This window comes from Odocoileus virginianus, chromosome 28, assembly GCF_023699985.2.
Source record: "Odocoileus virginianus isolate 20LAN1187 ecotype Illinois chromosome 28, Ovbor_1.2, whole genome shotgun sequence".
Taxonomy (NCBI): Eukaryota; Metazoa; Chordata; class Mammalia; order Artiodactyla; family Cervidae; genus Odocoileus; species Odocoileus virginianus.
Window position 1 is genome coordinate 20,201,750 of NC_069701.1, and position 22,567 is coordinate 20,224,316.

The 22,567-nt window shown below is 40.8% G+C and overlaps 1 protein-coding gene across 1 annotated transcript in view; it reads right to left on the bottom strand.

Annotated features, from left to right (window-relative positions):
* SLC17A6 (solute carrier family 17 member 6) overlaps window positions 1-21,623 on the bottom strand; it is a 40,588-nt gene extending 18,965 nt beyond the window's left edge. The window contains exons 1-3 of the mRNA XM_020882653.2: window positions 20,699-21,623; window positions 17,838-18,090; window positions 16,129-16,247 (exon numbers count right to left, since the gene is read on the bottom strand). Of these exons, the coding sequence (XP_020738312.2) occupies window positions 16,129-16,247; window positions 17,838-18,090; window positions 20,699-20,784 (458 nt within the window). The 5' untranslated portion in view covers window positions 20,785-21,623. The remainder of the gene's footprint in view (window positions 1-16,128; window positions 16,248-17,837; window positions 18,091-20,698) is intronic.
* Window positions 21,624-22,567: the final 944 nt, after the last annotated feature.

Here is a 22,567-nt window from a genome sequence, read left to right on the forward strand (position 1 = left end):
AAATATAACTGTTAAAGACATGAGTTTCTGAAAGAGCCTTGATCATTATTAATCTGCTACTGAAATTTGAGAAAGGACTTCATGAAGGGCTGAAGTGGATCAGCTTTTTTCTATGAATCATAGAGTGGGCCGCAAAGTTGTGTTTACTTGCCATAGCCCAATAATGCACCTGTCCTCAACGACTTCTCTTCACCGAGGTAAACAGTCACTCAAGAGGTGAATATTCTCTTCTGTTCTTCCTGTGTGCTGTTTCCTGAATAGGTATCTTTGGCTCTGAGTCAGAGTAACTTATTTCCTAAATGTTTGGCACAAAATAGAAACTTTTTATTTCTAGAAATGATTATCCCCATTAAAATGCCAGGCGATATTAAACTTCTGCCAACTATGGATTTATTTTCCAGAAATTAAATGCAAAAACCCCATATCCTGTCTTTAAAATATAAAAACACAAAATTGTTATTAAAATTGATCAAAAATGTATTTTTATCCTTCATTATTTTCAGTTGAATTTTCACCTGTCTCAAGACTGAAATCCACATGCTCTTATGTAGAAGCTCCAGAACATTTTGGAGGTTTCCTTTAGGGCCGAGAAAAGCTAGATACAAAGGAGTGTATGTAGCAAGTTTCCTGGACCTAGTGGGAAATGGTACCCAATCCCAAAAGCCAATGTCTTTCCCCTGCTCTGCAAGTTTGAATGTTGAACCTGTGTACCAGAAAGGGTGAAAGCAGAGAGAGAAGATGACACAGCAGGTTTGGGTTTATGGGTAGGTTTCTATATGTTGGAAAACTACTGTTGTTTCTGTAGCTCCATCTTACTTTCCTTATCATGCTCAATAAAAATGAGACTGAAGCTACTTAAGACATCAAGGATAAAGAGAACCAGAGCTACATAATGCTAAAGGAGTTTCAAAAGTGTTTATATGAGTTATACATCCAACTACCCCATTCAGCTCTTTGGAAGAATTCCTTCAAACTGTTGTCCATGAACCAGATGCATTAGAATTCCCTGGAGTGCTTATTAAAAATGCAGACTTCTTACTCCAGACTTTCCAAAACAGAATGTGCTAAGAGTGAAGCCTGGAAATCTGTTGTAATAAGCAGTCCAGGTGATAATTTTGCATGTGCATGCTAAGGTTTGCAAATATATATATATGTATGTATATATGTTTTTTTAACAGGCTTATCTAATATATGTCTTCTTTTCTAATACTTATTTTGAAAGAATGATGTATGGCATTTATTTTATAGCTTTCAATCATCAGTTTCTTTCTGCCTGTTTGAAAGAGTTTAAAACACTGCTATCTCTAGATAAACTGGAGAGAGATTAATTTTATCTTTTTTTAGTTTAGGGTTTCTCAACCTCCACACTTGATATTCTGAGATGGATAAAATTCTTTATTGTAGGATGTAGTCCTGTGCATTGTATGATGATGTAAACAGCACCCCGACCTTTATGCACGAGACGCCAGTAGCACATGCCTCCAAATGGTGACAACAAAAATGTCCCCAGAATCACAAAATATCCCTTGGGGGACAAAATCATCTGCCAGTAAAGCTGGATCAATCATGAACTATTTGTTATTCAACTCATATTGTAGTCAGAACTAAATTTAATGAGTGATTATTCAACTGGTGAGACATCATGCTTATACTTCACATACCAAAAATCAAACAACCCAATGACATGGCATGGTTAATATACCCATTTTCTAGATGAAGTAAGTAAGTGATATCACTTTTCAAAGTTGCTAAGCAGCTCTAAGTAGAGGAATCTTGTTTAAAATCTAGTCTATATAATTCCAAGTTCAGTGGGTTTTGCTGCTGGGATTTACATCTAATTGTGCACATAATAAACAGTCAGTAATGTGTTTCAGAATTAAATTGCAAATTTAAATACTCATCTTCACAAAGTTACTTGAAATTACACTATTCCTGAGATTAAAAATGTCAGTAGATTACTTTCAATGTTTATTTTCCATTCTTACCCTGAATAGTGTTTCTAATTATATAATCTGTGACATTTCTAAATGCTTCCTAGTTTTAACTTTCTTAATTTGTTTAGCCATCCTTTTTATTATCAGTGGCCATTGCATTATAAAAATGGATTGACTTTTTCTAACTATTTAAGAATATAATTCATAAAACTTTTCAGAATTTTTTTTTCTAATTTTATGAAAATGATACCTAAATCAATATCCAAGTAATTAAAATTATGATTATCAAAATTCTTGGCCAATATGGAAAATCTTTACATTTTTCTTACTGTACTACAGATAGTCAAAACTGAGACAGCCACTTCATTCAACATTGATTTATGCTTTCACACTCCAAACCTCTATGAGACTATATTTAGGGTACTATGTTGAGGAGGAAAAGGGAGCCAAAATTGACAGAGCACTTACTATACTTTTTCCACCTACATTAATTCATTTAATCCTCACAACAACTCTGAGTTACACTTTCCTTTCATTTTACAAATCAGAGACTACACACAGACTTTGTAAGAGAAAAAAGCAAGCAATAGAGCTGATACCTGAATTCCAAACTCTCTGACATGGAAATCTGTAAATCTCTGCTCTTTTATCTACAAGATGCGACTTGTTGTTATTGTTGTTTAGTGGCTAAATCGTGTCTGACTCTTTGGGACCCCATGGCCTGCAGCCCACCTGGCTCCTCTGTCCATGAGATTTCCCAGGCAAGATAGTGGAGTGGGTTACCATTTCCTTCTCCAGGGGATCTTCCCAACCCCAGGATCAAATCTGCATCTCCTGCATTAGCAGGCAGATTCTTTACTGCTGCCCCACCAGAAGAGCCCACATGATGCAACTAGGCACCTAGAAAAAGAGACAAAGGTGTGCTATGTGTAGTAGAAGAGCAAAAGAAAGATAACTAGCCAAAAACCAACATACGCTAAAGGCCATAACAGGAGTGCAAATGGAAAGCAAAGGAGGGAAAAGTCCATTCCAGCTGCATGACAGGGAAGCAAGTCCTTCGGGAGGTAACTTTAAATTGGGTTTTGGAAGATTAATATGAAAAAGGATGAAGGCATTCCAAAGAGGAAATGAATCAGCAAATCTCAAAACATGGAAGAGATTACATTACATGTCCCAAACAAAGGCAGAATTGAAAATGGCTGAACATAGTGACACATGTGAGTAGAACATTAGGAGTGAGATGATGAATAGGGAAACTGGAAGGAGGGTTTAAGTAGGTGTAGATACAACAGGGAAGGCAAGAGAAGAAATCATAAGTCCATGGCATCTTGGAGATGATAGAGTTTAGGGTGACCACAGAGGGAATGCAATTGTGTCCCTGAAGTTAAGTAAACATGAAAAGCGTACTGAAATTGAGGGGGTAGGAAATGATGAAGTCAGGGAGACAGAAGGTAAGAAGCATGAAGTAAGTTCAGATAAGAGGAAGGCTTGCAGGGAAGTTAAGTGGTGAAAGTCACTAAAGTGGGAGGGGAAAAAAGATGACAACATTATTGTATAGAAATTTTTGTAAGACTCTAGCTTTGTTGGTTAATAACTATGTGACTGGAAAGCTACTTAACCTCATTAGGCTTCTGATTTCTTGTCTATAAAAAGGAATGTAATGGTCTAGATCATGTGTACTAGGGCCAGGCATCTGAGATTCAAAGTCCATTTCTGTCACTTACCACTTGAGTGATCTTGAACAGTGCACTTTATTCTCTATGCTTCAATCCTCATCTACAAAACAGGGATATTTATAGAACCTATGATTTATTACCAGTTAAGAACCCAGAAGAATGTTTGACATATCCTAAGCATTTAAAAGGTGTTAGGAGAAAAAATAAAATAAAAGGTGTTAGGAGTTGATCAATGATTGTATTAGTCTATCACACTTCATAGGGTTGTTGTGAGGCTAAATGAAACAATATACCTAAAAGGCTTAGACTAGTGCCTGGCACATAAAAATAAATCCATAAATGTGAGTCAGTCAGGGAGAAATAATCACAGCCAATGGTATTGTGCTAGTTGTGTGCCAGGCCCGATTCCAGATTCTCATTTTAAACTAACAACTATATTAAAGGGCTACCACTGCCATTCTTATTTCATGGATAAAATAACAAGTCCCGGTGAGTTAAATAAGTTGCTGAAGTCACATAGGTACTTTAAGTGGAGAACTATGTCTTATAATGACTCAGTCTGGTTGTAGATTCTAAGTACTTAACCCCTAAGCTATAGTGTACTTCAATAATGGCAGAACAGATACTAGCACTAATAGTGCCAACAGCAGCAGATAAAATAACAAAAACTCTGAAAGACCAAAATGTTATTGAACGATGAATGATCACAGCAGTGGGGGGTGAGAGAAGAATTCTATTCTGTCCCTCCTATGGTTTGTCTGCTTATTTATTTAGTGCAGTTGACTTACAACATTATACTAGTTCCAGGTGTATACAACATAGTGATTAAATATTTTATAGACTAAAATTCATGCAAAGTCATTATAAACTAATGCCTATATTTCCTGTGATGTGTTTTACATCCTTGTAACATTTAATGTATACCTAGTAGTTTGATTTGGAGTAAGTAGTTAAATAGAGAGCTCATTTGAGGAGGGTTTTGTCCTTCTATGAACAAAATCTAAGCTTCAGAAAAGAAGTCAAAGAAATAGGAAAACTGAGTATGGAAAAAAAGTTCTGGAATGTAACATAGTTTAGCACTATGATTTCCAGAGTTCCTCATGTATGAACATCACCTTAGGGAGCGTGTTCAAACACAGAGGGCTGGGCCAGAGCTTCTGATTTCCTAGCTTGGCGTGGTGCCTGAGAATTTGTATTTCTAACATGTACCCTGGTGGTGTTGATGTTGCCTTTCCTGATATGAGAGTAACCAATTTAGCAGTAGTATGCTAGATATTCCCCCCAGCCTTCACAAAATAGACTGATCTGGGGCAAGGGAACGGCCCAGAGAGAACAGAGCTTGTCATAGCTGAAATAAGAGCCTTACCTTTTACTATAGAGGGGAGCAGCAAGGGTGAAGTGAAACCCTGGAGAAGGGAAAGGCTACCTACTCCAGTATTCTGGCCTAGAGAATTCCATGGTCTGTATAGTCCATGGGGTCTCAAAGAGCCGGACATGACTGATTTTCACTTCACTTCACTTCATTACCCAAACTGATCGAGTGGCTGCCATATTTTTCTTCAGAACATATAAACAGTAGGACTTAACATTAGTTACGAATACACGTTCTGTGGTTACACTGTATGAATTCACCTTCCAACTCTAATTTCTTACTAGATCTGATCTTGTGAAGTTGTTACTGGTTGAATTCTCTAAGCCTAACCTTCATTTGTTAAATGGAGATAATGTATTTTCATACTTTAAGGGATTATCATGAAGATTAAATGAATCAATTACGAAAGGAGACAGTATCTGGTTAACAGTAAGTGGTGTATAATATCAGCTATCATGATATAGAAACTCCCTAACATTCAACAGAGTTCTCCAGAGAACTGTTATTGTCTGTCTTTTTCCTCCAGAATGTTTTTGCTCTAATTAATAATGCTATTCCTGTGACCATGGATTCAAAGTTGTCCTGTATCATCCTGAAATTCTAGAAGCTTCAAGTGCCTGAATCTTAGCTCCCATTCTGAGGGCGCATAGTGTGGACTGAAATACATCAGTCCGTAAATCTGTGCCTCAACAGTCTATTTTAAATATCTGACAGGGAACAAGCAAACAAAACTGACAATCTTCTTCAGATCAGTTTTACTTATCTTGGTATCCTCCACACACTTGCCTTCAATACCTACCCACCATACAAACACACACGCTCACACATACATACTTTTCTTTTCCAACTGTCTCTCTCAGATATTTCTAAAGCACTGTAGATCACTTTCAAAAGACTTAACCCAAGATCCTCCACATTATTTGTATCTCTTGGACACCATAGTCTACGTCTTTTATTTCTTCAAATTCCTGGATGGTAGCAGAATACTTTGCATGTGGCATGTGCTTAAGAAACAATCACCAGCTCCTTTTGTATAAAGATTTTAAATCCAGGGAAGTGATATCTTCCCTTCCCTCTATCTAGGTGATAACAAGTCTTTCTTCCTTGAGCCTTCTTTATCCCAATAGCCTTTAAGATCAATTGACCATTTATTTGTTCTTGAGTCTTTAATGGGCACAAGCTACTGTTCTGGGTATTCTAACAATCCTAGAAGGCTGAGTTACTCCCTAGAATAACTGCAGGATAGTAGTTCTGGACTAATAGAATTGAGAATATTCCTCTGGATAAATCTGCACTTGAAATAGCAAGTACGTGGCCCAGTCTGACCTCATCCTTAAGTCTTCCAAACAACACTGTGAGATATACTAAAATCAACTGCCATTACACTTTCTATTCAGCACATCTTCATTTCAGCTTCTGAAATGACTGTCTTTAAGCTCTGATTTCAAAATCAAATTAGGTGGTAATGTTTCAGAGGTGATACACTGCCTCCTAAAGAATTTCTCTATTTATCAGTATTTAATGTAGTTGTGCTGACTGTATTATGCTTGACAGTCATCATTTTTGTTTGGCTTGATGTTACAAAAACAAGTAAAAGCAATGAACATAAAGAAGTTGAAGAAATAGTAAATAGATTATGTACTAAGAAACGTTTACTATTCTTGTGGGTCTTATTTGCCTAGCACTAGTCTCTACTTTGACACACAACTGCATTTGAAAATAATACCCACCATCATCTGTTTTTCAAGTTTATCCTCTGATCAAAAGACTTGTCTTCCTTTTACCAGGTAGTGATCTTTGGGAAAGTTCCTCTGCTATTCTGTTCAGTTCTCTGATCAGTAACACAATGTCTTTCAATATATAAGAATGTCTGCCTGATAGAGTTGCTGTAAGGAAGAATGATGATATATAAAAAGTTTAGTTATATGTATATTTATTAATTTGTTTAACTCTAATTGCAATTGTCATCTGCCTTTTGAATTGGAGAACAAAGGCAATTATGAAGACAATTTATATTTCATATCCCCTTTCTTCCCACCTCCAGTACAAATATACTGTTTGTACTATTTAGGGAGAAGAAGAAATTTTTATACCTGAATGATCTACCTCACGTTGATTGAAAAGCTCTTCTGATAACCATTCACCTCCCACTCCACTTTACATGATTAGAGTGTCTCTTCTGTGTTGCTCCTCAGTAGGGCTGGCTTTCTATTTTCCCCCATTTTAATATAAGAGCTAGGTTTCTGAATTTATTTTAACTATGGGTTAGGAGAAGGTTGTCTCTACAGTATCATATAAGTTAAACAGCCACACTACTGCTTGACTTCAGGAGCTCAAAGAAAATATTTATTTTTCAGGTTAATTTTTATAACCCTTTTGTCTTTTGAAATTCCACTGTAGCTCTTTTGCAGGTGGGTTTTCAATGTCTCTCCATAGGTTAAATGTTAAACTGTAAAATGTAAATAGTAATGTATTTTATCTGAGAATATTTTAATGAATTGATGCTTATAGAATAGACATTTAAGATTTTATTCAATATAATTAACCAACTACACATTTGTAAAATTAATCCAGTTTCTGATCTATAGCCTGAGTTTTCCATTTGTTTTGTTTTTTTGCTTTATAATCCATTTCAATTAAGAAACTCATGTAAGATCTGATCACATCTGCTTCCAAATAAAGGTGAATAGTGTGAAGAAAAGTAAATATTACATTTTACATAAAAATATATTGTAGAAATACATTTCCCAAATAAATATATTTTCATTTTAAAATAACTTGCTTAATTTTCTGACTTGTAAATGTACATTCTCAATAATATCAAACAATATTTATATCAGCATATGTAATATCAGGCAGTATATTTATATCAGTATTATATATAAAAATAAGCAATCAATGCAAATTCTAGCAAATTATACTAATTTTGTAGCAATGAACTAAACTAAAACATTGCTTTATCTAACAATAGTCAAACTATGTCATCATTAATTAGATAAATATTGATGAACTTGAAGTTCAAAGTAATAAGAGGAACCTCAACTAAAATTATATTTTATTCTGTTTAAAGCCCTTCTCCTTATAATTGGCAACTAATGTGCTACCTAAAAAATATCCACTCCTGGTGTAAATTTTGGTGTTGTGGGGTTGAGGAAAAAAAGCAAAGAAATATGCAAAAGTAAATATAAAAAAATCTTAACTTTTCTATGTCTGAAGAACAGGATTAGAAACTAATTCATGCTCTAAATGTATCAAAGAGCATCATTACAATATCTGTGAAATGAAATAACAGCCATTTGCTTATTAAGATTGCTTTTCGAATGATGAACTGCTTGAAAGCTACTTAAAATTGTTTTCCTCATGATTTCCTTTGCAGTAAATGACACACTAAGATGAATTCGATTTGCTTATTTTCAAGTTAAAACTTCATTTTACTTGTTTCTCCTCTGTTATACACACACATACACATACCCTCCAGTGTTCTTAAAGTGATTATATGTAAGAGAATACAATCATTTCAAACTGTAAGACAAAAAAAGATGAAAAGTGTGCATGTCTGCATAAGTGTGAGTGAGAGAGAGAGAGAAGATGTTCTCTATTATAAACAGATAACCAGAACTGAGGAACACACAGTATCCCTGCTACAGAAACATCTGAAAAAGCAAATGCGGTTGGTGAAAACAGCATCACAACCTGCCTGATGATTAACATTCAGTGTGACCCACAGTGAGTTCGCTGTGAAATTCCCAGTCATCTTCTTTTTTCTATGACCCATAGCCACAAACAACCTCACACATCAAGCCCACCCGACAAGTATTTGCCTGGAAGAGGTGACAGAAACACTGGTGACTTGTCATTTCTACAGATGATATCTATTTTCCTGCAATCAATCAATCAGTTTCCATTTGGGCAGGGGCTTGTCACTTAACAAGGATCTAGAGTTTCTCACCCCAGGTGGGGCACTAATCCTCTTGGAGAGGGTCTGCAGGAATAGACTGAGCCTGGCTGTTTAATGGATTTAATCTAATCAAATCAGGGCTCGGGTGCCTCCCTTTGTCACATCCGATGCTCCCATTCCCAAATTAAAAAAGGAATACACAAGCGCAAGCCAGCCCTCTGGGTCCCTTGGTACCTCATTATGTTGTAAAAATGACTTCATCACTCATGACAGAGAAATTAGACAGCCCCAACTGTGGCATATGGCAGCAGGAGAATCATTCTACCAGCTGCCCACCTGACTCTCCTCCCTCAAAATCATGTCCCTCCCCCAGAGGCTGCTTCTGCACTGCAGTAGTAGGCTGTGGCAACCGCAGCGGAAGCCAGACCTAGTAAGGGCGGGAGGAGAGGAGACTGGAAGGCCAGAGAAGCCCGTGTCAGCAAACCACGTGCAAACCCTTTGGGACCCCTCCTCCCCGATACATCTATTCATCTCCTGGAAAGGGTATTTCTTTTGTCAGAAGAAAAGACGGCCTTTTCTGCATTGCCCCAGATACCAAACCTATAGAGCCCACAATGGGGGAATGGCTAGATGTTTGATAGGCAGCCAGATGACTGATCTAGAGATAGTCACCTCTGGCCCTAAAGGACTGGATCACTGTGAACTAGTTCCCTCATAGCAAGATGGTGGTATTTTTCAGCAGGCTTTATAGTCACAGTCTGAATTATTTTCTCACCAAAAAGAATTTGTAAATGCTTCTCATTGGAAGAGTTAAGAAACCCCTGCATGCAATCAATGTTGCAATGGCTAAGTAAGTATAGAGGACAAACGATGATAGACAGGTGAGACACACAGAAAGAGAGAGAGTCTGGTGATGAAACTTAAGAATCTATTTCCAGTGCTTATCATAAGAAATATCTTCATTAGTTTATTTTTGTGAAAGAAAATGACAGAATAGTACCAGCAAAATTATTTCTTTCCGGGCTTAAACTATGAAGGCATTGTGTTTAAAGCATCTTTGTTCCTTTTTCTGAAAATCATTCTCACAAGAGAAGTTTTCATAATCAGGCAAGCCAGAATATTTATCTAAAGTATATGCAATTCCACTTTTATAAATGCAAATGCACATTACTAAGCAGTTCTATAATCCATACATTGGAATTCACTAATTTTTAAGTATAAATCCTCTCTTCTTTATAGCAGTAGTACAAACTGGGCTGTATCAATTAAAGTTGCAAGCAAGAACCTCTTTCTTCTAGACAAAGGGTCTAAATTATCCCAGTCATGCTCAAGTCTCTACAATCTTCTAGAAGCTTAAATTGCCAAAGGGCTGGATCAGTAGAAAAAGTTCCAAATATCAGGTTTTTTTCCTCCAGAAAAATCACACTATTTGTCTAAGTCGTTATCAAGTTTGGATTTTGCCTCTTGCAGGGAAAAGAACAGAATCACTTGTGTTATGGCTAAGTCATTTGGGAGCCAGTACACACAGATGCAAATACAGTATGTTTCTCCTGCCACAAAAATCTAAGAATCCCTGGGGGCTGCTAAAGGCTTCTCTCTCTAATTCATGGATTTCTGTCCTGGATTTAGGGCATGATAGATTGTAGGCACTCATTCAGAGACTAGAGGGCTCAACGTGCTACTGAAAGTCAATTTTGTGATAAACCTATAATATGTCAACTTTCAATGTAGAGAGAGGTTGTGGTCATGTATTACTGGACACCTGAGTTTTAGTCACAATCTCTTTGTGACTTTGAACAAGTCACCACCTCCCTGATTATCCATTTCCTTTCCCAATGGATAAGCTGAGAGGATCAAATGAGTTGAACCCTCAGTTCAGTTCAGTTCAGTCGCTCAGTTGTGTCTGACTCTTTGTGACTCTATGAACAGCAGCACACCAATCTTCCCTGTCCATCACCAACTCCCAGAGCCTACTCAAACTCATGTCCATCACATCGGTGAGGGCATCCAACCACCTCATGCTCTGTCATCCCCTTCTCCTCCCGCCTGAAATCTTTCCCAGCATCAGGGTTTTTTCCAATGAGTCAGTTCTTTGCATCTGGTGGCCAAAGTATTGGAGTTTCAGCATCAGCATCAGTCCTTCCAGTGAATATTCAGGACTGATTTCCTTTAGGATGGACTGGTTGGATCTCCTTGCAGTCCAAAGGACTTTCAAGAGTCTTCTCCAACACCATAATTCAAAAGCATCAATTCTTTGGCACTCAGCTTTCTTTATAGTCCAACTCTCACATCCTTACATGACTACTGGAAAAACCATAGCTTTGACAGATGGACCTGTCTCTAAAGTACTGTCTCTGCTTTTTAATATGCTGTCTAGGTTGGTCATAGCTTTTCTTCCAAGGAGCAAGTGTCTTTTAATTTCACGGCTGCAGTCATAATCTGCAGTGATTTTGGAGCCCCCCAAAATAAAGTCTCTCACTGTTTCCATTGTTTCCCCATCTATTTGCCATGAAGTGATGGGACCAGATGCCATGATCTTAGTTTTCTGAATGTTGAGCTTTAAGCCAACTTTTTGACTCTCCTCTTTCATTTTCATCAGGAGGCTCTTTAGCTCCTCTTCACTTTCTATTTTTTCTGTTATTGGGAGTTCACTATATGCTACAGATACATGCAATGGTCAGTTTGTTATCTGAATAAAGAACTGTTCTCTCTTTAGCAAAAGTCAAGTTAGAAACCCAAGAATACCTGAAAAGATAGAATGTTCCATTAGGAACTGAACTCTCTTTGAATAAAGAATAGAGGTGTCGGAAATAATCTTTAATTTTCATCAGAGAAGTCTAACCTCAAACATATGGATTTCTCTAAGTGTATTTATAATGCCTGGCTAGAATTCAAAAAGATTCCATATACTGAAATTCTATAATCCCTATACTGGTGGCTAAAAGTATTTTTTAAGACAGTTGTTTACAAGCCTTTACATGAGACTTATGGCACTTTCAGCAAACAATAATTTTAACTATAAATAATGTGTATGGGAAAATAATTTTAAAGGCAGAAATATGAGAAAAGAGCTATTTTTTTCACAAGACAAATAATCTTCTTGCATTACTAATTCTTAAGGCAAATTTAAACACAAATGATACTGAATGATCAGGGCTTTTTTCTTTCATTTTTTTCTGAATATAAAATGCTATTAGAAACAAATAACAGTCAACAATTATTGAGTACCAGGCATGCTTAAGAATTTTACACATATTCTCTTATTTAGCTGTCATGATACTCCTACCAGGTAAATAGTTTAACTAACTCCTTTTACAGAAATACAAACCAAAGCTCAGAGAGGTTAAATAATGTTTCATGCCATTTGGTTATTAAGGAGTACATTCAGAAGTCTGAACACAAACCTACTGGCTTTAGAATCTATAGCTAAAGTACAAAACACTTTGTTGAGATGTTTATTTCATTTACTCAACAAGTATCTATCATGAGCCAGGCTCTTTGAGATGCTAGAAATATAGTTGTGCTAATACATGACAAAACTACTTGCACTCACGGAGCTTACATTTTATTGTAGAAAAGCAGCTATTTCTTAGTTATAGGTCACTAAGAAAAATACTGGTAAGATAGCTGGCAGTAGTGCTACCTAAAACATTAAAGCAGAGTTGGGAAATCAGGAGGCCAGGAGCAGAATAGGGAATGTTTTTAAATAGAGCTTAAATAATATTTCCACCTAGACAGAGGCAAGAATAGTCTTTGTGAATACAACATCATCCACTAAAAACATAATGTTGACCAAACTTTCTTTGATAAATCTGACCTTCTTTGGTTATGTCTTTGCAAAAATTTTGTTGTTTCTTCCATTAAGTCATTGACCAGGCTCCTCATCACTCTAAATGCAAGATCAAGATAGTTTTTAGTAATTTCACATTTGTATTTGAGTTACCATAAGCCCTACCATCTTATTGTTTAAAGACAAAATTGATTTTCCCCCAATACTTTTTAATCACTGTATTAAATATCTTCTCAGCGAAAAACAGTACAGATTTTGTAAGAAATCTTCCTTTGATTCCCCACTTTAAAGCTCTCTGAAGAGGGAGTTGACTAAATTCTCCTGTCCAGGGTGTGCAATAGCCCTTTAAGGAAAGGTAAAGAAAATAATGATTCAGGAGCTTTCCTGGAGACCCAGTTTTCTTCCCCCCACAACTCCCCTACCTCCTCTTCTCAATGAGCAGAAAAGCAATACTGAGAATTGGACCAGAAAAAGAACCAAGAAATCTGTATTCTGACCAAGATTGGGGCTGTTTTTGCTTAATTCATAAAATGGAGAAGCCAAATCATTGCTGTTTGTTTTTCATTGAGAAATCTGCCAGGAGGTGTAACCAGAAGCCCTTCTCTCTAGGGGAGCTGTCTCCAGGAGAGTCAGTTCCTCTATTCCAGTTCCACCCACAACAGTGATGGCAAACACTTCCAAAGAGAGCTTTTTTTACACCAAGAGGGGAAGGACTCTGTCCCCAGCATCCCACTCAAGGGAAAGCTTGTTCTATTATTAAATGGTCTGTAGGGAAGGCAGAATGGGTGCACAATGCTTGCAGGTGGAAAACTGGTCTTGCTGTGTTGCCTTTGCTGTTTTGAAAATGGAAACATACATCTTTCAAGCCAATTCTAAAAATTTTTTAAACTTTATGTTAAAAAAGTCTTCTAAGATAAAATTCTATGTAGCATGTACAGAACTAATTGGACATTTACCAAACTAGTTAATCCAAGTGTTTCTGGGTGATTAAGTTATGTATGAATTTTATTGTCCTTTCTTTTTAGTATACTTTTTCTATTTGATATGTAACACATTTATAATCAGAAAAGGAAATGTTATACATTTTTAAACCTGTTTTCACAAGAGGTTTCCAGTGTGTATTTCTCATTGTATGCTTTTAATAATATTTTAAAAAATATTAAAAATAAAGCAGATAATCAAAATCTTAAAAAGTGAACAGGTTCACTTTCTTCTCTGTTCACAATATTTTACAATGAATTTTGACTTTGTTTTCTCAGCCTTGGAGAACACAAAGCATTGTATATGAAAATACATATGTTTCTCTCTCCTAAATATCTACTTAAAGATAATGTGGTTTTGGATCCAAATAAAAATTCTAAGCTTCAGGACATTTTCTCTTGAGGAAAATCTTCAAATAAATTAGAACCTGAGTCAGCATCAGTCTTTTCTTTACTAGACAGGACACAAGTGATAGCAATAAGCTTGCATTTTTTTTAAACCTAGAAAAACCTGTTTACTGACCTCCCAGTGTTAGAAAGAGTGAAAGCTAAAGCATCCCTGATGTTTTTTCCTGGCAGGAAAATGTTAGCATTTTAACATTTGGCAAGCTGAAGGTTTTGGCTCTGAAAAAAACTTAAAGGCATAGCCATTATATTTTTATTTCACCTTTTATTGCGTTTCCATTTTTTTTTTTTTTTTATCAATTGATGCATGGTTTTCCACTGAAGTGAAAAATATTTTATATACGTATGTTTGGGGTATCTTTCTGGGAAGTTATTTTGTTTTGGAAAATATTTTTAGGAAAAAATTCTTGGCACTGCATTAGGGATAGAAAAGTCAAAATGTAACATATTTATCGCCAGTAATATTTAAGAAAATATTCCTTTAAATTTTCTGCCTTATGTCAACACTTCCATCCATAAAATAGGGTTCTCTACACAGTTAATAATTTTCAGTTTAAACTGATACCATTTTTAAAAGTATTTATTTTTTTATCCTGTTGGGCCTGAGTGTTAGCCATCACAATGTTAGGGTAAAGACAGTATTCAAGAGGCATTATTTCTAGTCTATTGCACTCTCTTCTTAACATTTTGAGGACAAAAATCCGCACCCTAGGGGCATTAAGCCTAAAATAAATTCCCAAGAATCTCTTCCTAGGCCTTGGAGATGACTGAGAAATTTGGGGCAGGAAAACAGCTCTCCTGAATGGGGCTGTAGGTAACAAAAGGCAGGGAAGGGGCTTGGGAGACATCCCTGAGGGATGAGAGACCAGTTTCGGGAAGCAGAGAGGAGATCAAGACCAGAGAGGTGCCCAGTTCTAGATTACTTCCCAGGAAAACTTAACCTTTGGTGGGGAGGGAGAGAGGTGAAGTCCTAGGTATAGGCCCTGAAAGAAGACCCCAAATCTTTATTTGGGGTCTCTATGCAGCAAATGGATTTCCCTGTTGGTTCAGAGGGTAAAGAATCTGCCTGCAATATGAGAGACCCGGGTTCCATCCCTGGGTTGGGAAGATCCCTGGAGAAGGGGATGGCAATCCATTCCTGTATTCTTGCCTGGGAAATGCCGTGGATGGAGAAGCCTAGCGGGCTAACTCCATGGAGTTGCAAGAGTTCCACAAGACTTGGCGACTAAACCACCAACCACAATGCAGCAATGCCAGGAAATGCGAGGGCATCTGTTCTTTCTCAGCTTAACACTTAGATCTAAGGAGTACTTAGTTTTGTCTATCATTATGCACAGAGTGAAGCAAATGAAGCTCTTTCTCACCGTCGGAGGGCCAGGCTATGCTCCTTGACACCCCCACCCCATCAGCCGTGCCTCGCATTTCCGGGTGCCTCTGCAGGTGCCGGCGGGGGCACGCTTGAGGGCTGGCGCTAGGACCCCGGCCGCCGTCACCGCCGCAGCCAGGCTGGAGGCCGCTAGACGCAGCTGAGCGCCTTCCCCACCCCGCCCCTACTCCGCCGAGCTCATTAACAGGTGGAATCGCACCCGGGGCGCCTGAAATCCCGCCTGGCTCCATAGAAACAAATCCGGCAGACCCAGAGCACCATCTGGGCGGGCTTTCGATGCGCCCCGCCGGGAGGTCACCGGGCCGTGGTACCCGAGGGATGCGCGGAGCGGCGCGCAGTGACGCCCCCATCCTTTGTGCACGGGGCGGCACCGTCTCCGCAGCCCGGCTCCCCGGCCGGCCTCAGCACCTATCAGGCCTCGGGGCACGTCGACCATTTTACCAGAAGCCCGTGACGCCCGCGCTGGGAGGGGGCGGCGGTAACCTGCACCCACATCCTTGAGGGCGCCTTATTCTGGAAGGAGGCACCGTGTTCCAGCCCCGAGAGTGGATTTCAGGGGACTAGGAGACCTCGTCCAGGAGTTCCCCAGTCCCACGGAGCTGTCGCCCCGGCCCCCAGCTTCCGCTGCCCCTCGGGGGGTGTTAAGTCCCACCTCTCTGCGCCCGCGTCGGGCCCCGGAGCTTTACCTGTTGGCTGCCAGCCGAGAAGCGATGTAGCCGCCCGGAATCTGGGTGATGATATAGCCCCAAAAGAAAGAACCGTGGATCATTCCTACGGTTTCCGGGTCCCAGTTGAATTTGGCTTTCTATGGGAGTAGGGAAAAAACAAACAGGTGGAGGGAGATCGTTTAGTCAGGGCTTTGGGCTGGAAATTCACGATCAGTTGTTCTCGGCCGAACGGCCCTCGCCGCCCGAGGTACTCCCTGACTTCTGGTCGTGGGGATGGCTTAATGTTCGTTTCCTAACAAAATTAAATCTATACCTTCTTAAAGAGAAGAGACGCCTCTTTTCACTGAAAAACCGTGCTCGTTTGAAATGGATTCATAGCGAAGCTGGGCGCCTCGACTTTGCTCCCCGACGACTGCCTGGCAGGTCGGATCGCCTCTGTGAAGGACGAGCCGGCAGGGCTGGAGTTTGGGAAGTGAGGACTCTCCGCGAGGAGATGCTGTTCGCTGGCGGAGGACAGAGACACCTGGCCGGGGTACATTAGCCGAGGCCGACCTGTTCGGCCGCAGCGGTGGAATCGCTGGGAGAATGGAACCCAACTGGGAAGAGGCTGGGGAAGAGGGTGTGGGGAGCTTGGGATGGAACGCGCGGAAGTCGGAGGAGCTAGTGGGAAGGATGGTGGGGATCCCCCTGCAAAGTGGGGATGGGCCTGGGTCAGAAAGATTCAGAAAACCCAGGGAAACCGGGGGAGTCAGTGGAGACGGAGGTGGCGCTCAGGGGTAATCTGAAGTGCAGGAGAGGGGTGTGTCTGAAGGTCCGGGCCTAACTCCGCCCTCGCCAGCGTGACTTGCCATCCGAGGTGAACCTTGCAGTAACCTGGGGCTAACTACCCGCACGGAAAGAGGAAAGAGCCCTTATTCGGTGTGGGCAACTGGAGACCCTTTTTCTGCCCCTTTGAATAAAATTCTGAAACCAAACGCCCTTCGCAGGATCTCCAAGAATAACCCAGGGCCCATCAGCTCTCACAGTCTCCCATCCACAGCTCATCCCGAATTTATCATCCCAACCCCCAGCCCTTGCTCTGCCCGACTTAAATTCGCTCAGGTCTCTAGACAGGAAGTCTCCGGACCCGCGGGCATCTGTGACCTTGACTTTGACCTCTTCCCACCCTCTCTCTAGGCACCACTCAACGCACAGCGTAAGATTGCGGGCGGGCGGGACTGGATTCCCGTTGACCTGAGCCTGTCAAGCTCCTCTTTGTCCGCCGGTCAGGGCGGCTCCTAAAGACCTCTGGCTAAAACTGTCGATATGGGTGCACAATTGCTTTGATTTGTTTTTCGGTTTTGTTTCATTGTGAGGGTTAAGAATGTTGGGCGAGAATTGCAGGGAGTTGGGGGAAATAATAACTGATCTGCTGCTCTATTCCTCCGGTAAAAGAAAAATAGTTCGATTTAGATTTTGCGGACGGTATTGAGGATCAACTCCTTGTATGAAATCTCTATCCTCAAGAAACTATTGAGCTCGGTACTATTTTCCACATTGCTGGGGAGAAAAAGAAGACCCACAGAACAGAAGCGGCGTGCTCCAACGTGAACAGGGATCGGTAACACTGCCTCGGCCCCAGCTAGAAGGGCAGGGCTAGAGGGGGCCTCGAGGGGCAACCACGCCCTCCGCACTCGGCTCCAGCAGGTGAAGTGGTCTGCGACACCCCCGGGCCAGCCGTCGCGTACCTCCTTGATAACCTTGCCCCCGCGGTGGATGGTGCTGTTGTTGACCAAGTCCACGATGGCCACGCCCAGGTTGCAGCGGATGCCGAAGGAGATGCAGAAGCCCAGGCCGCTCATGATGGCGATGATGTAGCGACGCGGCAGGCCGAAGCACGTGCAGTCACACAGAGGCGCCTTCTTCTCAGGCACCTCCAGGGGCTTCCCATCCTCCGTCAGCTCGATGGTCTCCCCGGCGTCCTGCTTCTTCTCCAGCACCCTGCGCGGCACAGCGTGGGGAGGCAAGGACGCGGGGGGTTAGGCACCCCCTGACGCCGGGACCATTCCCCGCTCCCGGAACCCGTCAGATCTGGGGGCGGGGGGCCCTGACCGCCTTCCCCATCCTCAGGAGTTAGGGAGCTGGGGCCACACCAGACTTCAGGGGCTCCCGGGCTCGCTCCCCGCGGCCACATCTCTTAAACTTTCAATATTTTATCCTCTGGCAGCCAATCCCCCTTCCCTCGGGGATTCACCCCACAGTGCCTGATTCATTCACATCCACCGCCTGGGCCTGACTTTCAGGGTCTGCACTTTGGAAAGGAAGGGTGACCCGATCGGCGTCTTCTCAGCACCTGTGTGGACGCCTCCCAAACGCAGCGCTCTACCCGAGTCGCTTTCCTAAGGCCTCCAGTCTCCCGAGGGCTGCTCGGCGGCGGCGGGCCCAGGCACACTCCTGCACCCGCGTACCCCTTCCTTTCCGTCTAAGTTAACCCCCCCCGGGCGGAAGGCGCCGGGATACCGTCCCGGATGAGCCCGGGAGCCCCCGGGGATCGAGGCCTGTCCCGTCCAGTGCCCACGCGGAGGTCTGCGAACGCTCCGGGAGCGTCACGCCCTCTCCCTTCTCGTTCCTCTGACCCCAGGATGCCAGTTCAACGTTTACTCTCCTGTGACACAGCTTACTCTTTTCCCTCTTTTTACTCGAGTTTGAAACAAAGGCCTCCGCCGCATATGGCCGACACCAAAGCTTCCTACTGCCAGAACATGAATAATTAATTATTCACAATCTTGCGTCATTACTATCTCAGTTACAAACACCGAAAAATGTCCTGGGCCCGTTTCTAAAGACAATGCGATTCCCAGATACACGAACGCGCCCCCAAATCAACTCTGGGAAGATGTCCCACATCAAGGTAGAAGATACCAGATTTATGTTTCTGTTTGTGTTTTTTTTTAACTTGTATAGTGTTTCACAAGATTTCACCCCTCTGATCCAATCGCTTTGGGCTTTGTCCTTGGGGGAAGGGGAAAGTAGAGTGATGGAATGGTTTAACTAGAAGCTGGTAGTGCTGTTCTGGTCCACAGTATATCCGTGAAATTTCTATTAAAAAGAAGAGGAATGTGAAGGGTAACACATCGTGAACCTTTGAGATGGATATTTAAACAAAGAACCTCTCCGTTTACAATTTGCAGATGTTTTCCAATCCACCATGTATCTTGCCACACAGAATCATTTTCATACACACGGGGAAAGCAAAAAATAGATCAATTTCAAGAATACCTAGCTTGGGAGACAGCTGTCAAGCAATTTGAAGCTACCAGGAAAAAAAGTCAGACTTGCAAATTCTACAAAATATAAACTGGGGACTAGATCATAAAGCTATCTGTAGCTATGTTAGTACTTATCCCTAAAGTCTAATTCCAGCATTAGAGCATATAGCAATGTATTTATTCTAGGAGAGTAAAATTCCATTAATGAGATCCTTTTTTTTCCACATTGGCTTCATATGCTCATATATGCAAAGTTAAACTCTGCACCTGAACTCCCCACTGATGGCGGTTGGGCTGGGAAAGAATAGCTCTTTCCAGGGCATCCGTGGAACTGCAGGGCCCTTGCAGTATTTACTGCCGCATAGGTGCATGATGGTGCCTACAAGCCCACCAGAGCTGGAAAGATTGGGAAAATTGGGACGTGCATTGGTCATTTTCTTTACATTTCCTGTACATTTCCAAAGGCTTCAATTTACCAAGTTTGAAGATTAGCACTCTCTTAGAATCGTTTCTCCTTTTGTTTCTGCCCTTTCTTCTTGATTTTGCTCCTATTATTAAGAAAAGGTGCATTTGTGTCATATTCTTGAACAGATTTAAAGTTGTAAAATTTATAGAATAACTAGTACAGTGACTACAGAGAGGATTTAAAATTTTAAATCATTTCTAATACTTCCAAAGCCATTTGGCTGGTTATTATTATGGCTCTTCTTAAAAGCACTGTGATATTTCCCACACAAGAAATAGACATCAAAGAGAGGTCAAATAATTAAAAATACATATACATTGTTTCAGATTTAAAAAGAGGAACTGCTTCCACTATCAATTATTGATATATTTTGATTCTTCCTTCAGTACAGAAGGAAGATTCCACTGGGGGATTCTCTACTCAAGTGGTTTTGAAACTAAGACCCAGCTTTCTTTCTGCCACTACTCTTTAGAATTTCATTAATTTTTTAGGTGCTTGTGTTCTTTATTCCTTTTTCTGCATTAAAGGAATTTAATTTGGTGTCACTATAAGCAACAAAAGAAAGGCTCTTTGAACAGGTGCAGGTCATTTCTCAATTGTAAAAAGGATAAATCCTCAGTAGGAAAGGATAAGAATCTGCAGGTACCAAAACAAAAATCACACACACATCCAAACAAACAGCAGACAGGTTAATTTAGTGCAACATTCCTGAATTAATAAGTAGGTTTCCAGAGCAGCCTCACTTCAGCAATGAGCAAAAAGAAAGATTTTCCGATCATATTACAATCTCTAAGCAACCAGGGTTTAAGGAAATAGCTCTGCAGATTTTTTTTCATGCTGAGTCCCAGGCAAACATAGGTTTGCTTTCCCTTACCTGTAGATCTGGCCGAGGGATTTTCCAGCAAAATTCTTTAGCCCCTCTTTTCCCGGGGTCAAAATCCTTTGTTTTACCGACTCCATTCTTGCAAAGCTTGGTGTCGGCTCTTGCCAGATTTAAATAGAGATCGCTATGAAAGGCGAGAGTTGCGCATATTGTCTTAATCGCTTAAGGTAGTTGTAGGTTTTTTTTTTTTTTTTCCTCCTCAGCAGAATGGTATCGGTGTGCCTCTTGCTAGAGTGCGAGTGAGAAAGGGGAGGGAGAGTGAGAACGGGAATACAACAGAATAGCTGCATGCAACCCACGGGTTTCCTAATAGGAGAGTTGGTAGACACAATCAGAAAGTCTCATTGGAAGGCGAGGATCCGGTGGCAAAGGGCGCACGCACTGCCATGGTATTTGAGCGGGTGCAGAGGAGTCCTTGTTCTGAAGTCAGTCCACTCGAAAGCAATGTAAATCCTCGGTTTTAAAAGCCTTGTTGCTGACAAATCCTCTGCCTTTCTAACGCGGGTGGAAATATCACAGAACCCTTGTGTAAGGACGGAGTCAAAAGAATAGTACTTTTTAAAATGGTGCCTTTGCTGTAAGGAGCAGAGCACTTCCGAAACTCATGGGAGCATCTTAGGTCTCAGGTGAGCGATGCTGCTATTAGTTTTTCCTTCTTGCCCCTGATCTCCTCCCATCACGCCGGCGCAAACTCTGCTCTGCGGTAGAGTCGAATTAAGATGGAGAAAGCTCACTGCTGTTTGAGGACGTGAGTAAATAACAGATACACTGTTCTGATTTGGGCAGCGTCAGGGAAGATTTTTTTCAGCACCGCTGACAGCGCCCGTCTGGGCGCTTCTTGGCAAAATGGTTCAGCACCACGGACAGAGTAAGTCTCAGGAAAAGGGGCGGTTTCTTTTGGCTGGTCAGGTTGCCAACTTTCTAGGGGAAGGGAATTGGAAGGATGGCCCTGACCAAGGACCACACTGGAGATTCAGGAATGGATGCTATGGAAACCAAGTGAGAAGATGTCATCATCGCCAGGGTTTGCAGGGAGAATGGTGCATTTAGCTCTGCAAGGGAGAAAGATTTTATTAAAAATTGACAAGTTACTTCCAGTTTGCTACATTTTACCCAGCATGCTGATGCCAACTCGGACTGTTTCAGGGAAGGAAGATTACAACATATTTTACTTATTTTTGTGGAATTTGGGGCACCTGGGCTCCCTTGAATATAAATTATATGCACACAAACTGCATAATTATATTGCTCATGTGTTTTGCTTTAACCCCTGATAGGTAAGAGAAAACAAAAAGGTAGAAAGGAAGAAAGAGAAGGAGGAAGCAAGAAAGAGGGATAATAGAGACAGAAGAAGGCAGAGAGGGGGAGAGAGAGAGAGAGAGTAGAGAAATATTTTTTTTAAAAAGAGAATAGTTGTTCCTCAGTGATCTTGGTTAAATAAAAAACAAGCAGTTTAATATAAATTCCTTGGAATTGTATGCTTCTTTACTTTTAACTAATTTTCAGCACACACACTACTAAAATATCAATGTATGAGGACATTTGTGGCTACACCTTGTACTTTTTAACAAATTATCGCTGATGTATTTTAAAGATTTATTTAAAATTACTTACAATCTTTTCAAATAAATTTTTTTTAAATTTTGTAACATCTTCTTCTAAAGCAGAATTACAGAGACATTCGTGAAAGACATTTGCTCTCAGGTATGTAAGTTCAGCACCAATGAATCTATTTCATTAAGCAAAGTGAGGAAACTATGCAAGATTAATGTTAATTATTAATGCATTTGACGTGAATCACAAACCTCTTAGATATAATTCAGGCAAATAGTTACAAAACAGATTGTCCTTGAACTACAT